Source organism: Phalacrocorax aristotelis, chromosome 26 (assembly GCF_949628215.1).
Source record: "Phalacrocorax aristotelis chromosome 26, bGulAri2.1, whole genome shotgun sequence".
NCBI lineage: Eukaryota > Metazoa > Chordata > Aves > Suliformes > Phalacrocoracidae > Phalacrocorax > Phalacrocorax aristotelis.
In genome coordinates this window covers 1,126,826-1,130,397 of record NC_134301.1, presented here as the reverse complement: position 1 = coordinate 1,130,397, position 3,572 = coordinate 1,126,826, and the positions used below count along the sequence as shown (strand labels likewise).

The window sequence follows — 3,572 nt, the reverse complement described above, 5'->3', positions numbered from 1 at the left end:
AGCCGTAATAATAAATTATAATAATCAGAGTAATTAAAATATTAAAAAAAAAAGGGGGGGGTGGAAAAGCACCCTTCGAGCTCCCTAAGACCCTCCCTCTTTCCCCCCCCCTTTCCCAGCCCAAATCGCCCCCACCCCACCTCCAAACCCCGCTGAAAAGCAGCAAGCGGAATCCAAATAGGAAGGGGGAGGAAAAAAAAAAAAAAAAAAAAAGGCAAGGGAAAAAAAAAAAAGCGCAGCAACTTCACAAGCCACCCCTTGTACTTGTTCTGCTCCGAGCGCTTACAAGGGGTGTGCCTCCGGGAAAATGAATACAAATCTGCAATTGATTTTCATAATGTTTCTGCGGTGTTTGCAAACCAATCGTTTGAACCTCTGAGATCTTACCTAAGTGAACCACTCCTACGCATCTAAGTGCTCCAAACTGATATATGACAATATCTACTTTGGATCACGTGTCCTCCGGAGCGACTAAGACGGATAGCGCGTCATCTCGCCTTCCCAAATTTTTTCCCCTCCGCACATCGGATCCAAAACATCTAGCTATAGGAGCAAGAAAAGGAGAAAGATGTTTAACTCGGTGAACCTGGGCAACTTCTGCTCCCAGTCGCGTAAGGAGAGGAGCGCTGAGTTTGGAGAAAGGGCAGGTTGCGCTTCTAATCTCTACCTCCCCAGCTGTACCTATTACGTCCCTGAATTTTCAACTGTGTCATCTTTCTTGCCACAGGCCCCCTCTCGCCAAATCTCCTACCCTTACTCCACCAACCTCTCGCAAGTGCAGCCCGTGCGAGAGGTCTCTTATGGTCTAGACCCCTCAAGTAAATGGCACCACCGAAGCAATTACGCCTCGTGTTATTCCGCAGAAGATCTGATGCATAGAGAGTGCATCCCGCCTTCCACCATGACCGAAATGCTAATGAAAAACGAGAGCGTGTACAGCCACCACCACCCCAGCTCCAACCACCCGGCATCGACGGGATTCTACACCAGCATGAACAAAAACACTGTCTTGCCCCAAGGTTTCGACCGCTTCTTCGAAAATGCCTATTGCGGGGCGGAAAATCCGACCGAGACCTGCCTGCAGAAGGGTGAGGGCAAAGTGGAGGCAGAGTCCCAACCCCACGCACTGTCATCCCGCGGAGAGCAAGGTATAGACCCGGAAGATGAGGAGGAAAACACAAACCCAGGGTCTTCAGCCTCGTCCTCTTCTGTCACCAAGGAAGGAAGCAAAAGCAGCAATTCGAGTAGGTAGAGCAGTAAATGGAAAGGTTAAGGGACTAGCCCGTGTGTTTTGTCGGTCAAATTTTATGTGGAGTTTTATAAGCATTCAAAGGATTTTATTATAACCTACAAAGCTCTTTCTTCCAACGAGAAGAATTTTTACGATGGGAAAAGCTCTTTGAAAAAAATGGAGATGTTAGGCGCAGACACAGTATCTTAGAGTCTGTGAAATTTTAAAAGCACACCATCGTGACAAATATTAACTTTGATCATGAACTTACATGAGCATTTTAAAAGGATTTGGTCCCGGGTTGCTGAGGGTAAAAGGCAATTGGGCAGAACACTACTCTAGCTGCCTGTGCTTTCTTTTAGGCATTAAGATGCATGCAAAATGTTTGGGGCTGCTTTTTTTTTTTTTTTTTTTAATTAAAACTGTATGTCGAGTCTTTTCTCTTGGTGGGGGTGCAGCGCTAAGGGGGAAATCTGCCGAATTTGCAGGCAAAGCTGAGCCTTTTCTTCGACTTTTCTGGTTAAAGTGGCATTTATTCTCCCCCCAAGCCCAGTGGAGCGCCTAGCTTTTGTCAGGAAGGGCTTTTACTTACGTGGTTGTTTGCTTGGGTCTTCTGGGGTTGGCTTTTTTTTTTTTTTTTTTTGCATGCACTCACATTTCCTAGGCAGTCTTAGAGGAGCTTTTTTTAAAGGCTGAATCCAGGCAACTTTGCAAGTTAGCGTTCAGCGAGGGGCTCTTTGGGGAAGAGGGGAGGGCTGTTTTCTTTTCCTATTTGCTTTCGCGATGCAAGTCCCCCTTTTGCAGCTCAGATGCTAAGTTCTCTTTTACTTTGATTCCTTTTTGCGTGTGTGGCGAGGACTGGAGTTAATGAAAAACTTATGCGGAACATAATATCTAGTTCCTCTAATTCCAACCTTGCTCATGCTGTTTCTATACAGATAACAGATTTGCAGCTGAGCGTGGGTCTCTCCCCCCCCCCCCAAGCCTCTCTAAACCCTGCTCCAGCAGCCTGCTGCCTCCAGTCCCAGGCTGTTCTTTATTTAAAAAGAAAAAAAGAATAACCTATCTGCACGGAAAAAAAATGTCTGCATGTGCCTGCGTTAAGCTCCGTGCAGTGGGAAAATAATTACAGCCCGGTCCTTCAGACCCTGGGTAACCTCACCTCTGCTACCCCCTAACAATAGGCGAACTGCTGGAAGATATCTCCCCCCCTGCATTAATAAGCAGAGTTATTTAGCTGCTCCTATCTATCTGGTCAGCTGTGAGGATGTCTGTGTCTTGCATTTCCTTAGGATGTTTACCCTGCCTTCTGGTTCTTTTAAGGTGCTCCCAGAACGAGGAAGAAGAGATGCCCCTACTCGAAATTCCAGATCAGAGAGCTAGAGAGAGAATTTTTCTTCAATGTCTATATAAACAAAGAAAAAAGGCTCCAGTTGTCTAGGATGTTAAATCTTACTGACCGACAGGTTAAAATTTGGTTTCAGAACAGAAGAATGAAAGAAAAAAAATTAAGCAGAGACCGCCTGCAGTATTTCTCTGGAAATCCCTTGTTGTGAACATCTTTTGAAATCCCCTCTGCTGGCGAAGTGTCTGTGTATTGAGGAGGAACAGTTGCGAGCATGGGTTTGCCCTTTGAGTCGACAAAGCAACCTCAAAGTTTAAGCCTTTTCGTTACTTATATTTCTATGTCCGGGACGGTGCTGAGTAACAAAAGGAGTGAGATTTTCTTTCAGTTCCCGCTTCAAGGACTTGAATTCCACGAACATTTTATTTAAAATTTTTTCTTTCTTTTTTTTTTTTCTTGCCTGAACAGGTCGGACTTCCTTTTTTATTATTATTATTATTATTATTATTATTTTTATTGTTATTATTATTTAGGCACCCTGTCCAGTTGAATAAATCGCAGTGCTGTGTGTTACTACCCGGTGATTTCAGTCTGCAGCTGTGTTATCACAAGAGCGGCCAAAGTCTCCCTGTAGGATCAAATCCCTTCATCCGGGGTGAGTGGGTGAGTGGGTGAGCGTGTGTGAACGCACACACTGGCGTGGGTGTCCTCGGGTGGGTGGGGTGGGTGTGTGTGTGTGTGAGCATTCACAACCACCACGTTCATCGCTGCTCTCCGTGCGGAAGATGGTTATTTCCACCTCCTCCATCCACCTTTTCTAGCTAAAAATATATATATGCATATATATATACGGGACTGTGTGCGTATATATCCATATATATATTCTCTGCGGTATCATTTCTACATTCGGAGTCGGGGGGGGGGGGCGGGAATCCAAAGGAAAATGCATTTGCAATCACTGTCTCTGAAACGGTTTGTAAATAAATTTCGTAGTGG

At 45.2% G+C, this 3,572-nt stretch overlaps 1 protein-coding gene across 1 annotated transcript; it reads left to right on the top strand.

The window, feature by feature from the left end:
* The first annotated feature begins 568 nt into the window (after positions 1 to 568).
* On the top strand, positions 569 to 3,250 carry HOXC11 (homeobox C11). The gene is made up of 2 exons (XM_075075673.1): positions 569 to 1,244; positions 2,555 to 3,250. Exons 1-2 carry the CDS (start codon positions 569 to 571, stop codon positions 2,785 to 2,787), a joined length of 909 nt encoding a protein of 302 aa, XP_074931774.1. The 3' UTR covers positions 2,788 to 3,250.
* The last annotated feature ends 322 nt before the right edge of the window (positions 3,251 to 3,572 follow it).

Excerpts from the sequence above, each read along its gene's own strand:
- HOXC11 (XM_075075673.1), top strand. The coding sequence starts at position 569 with ATGTTTAACTCGGTGAACCTGGGCAACTTCTGCTCCCAGTCGCGTAAG. Across the intron at positions 1,245-2,554 it reads AAGCAAAAGCAGCAATTCGA|GTGCTCCCAGAACGAGGAAG; the intron begins GTAGGTAGAGCA and ends GGTTCTTTTAAG.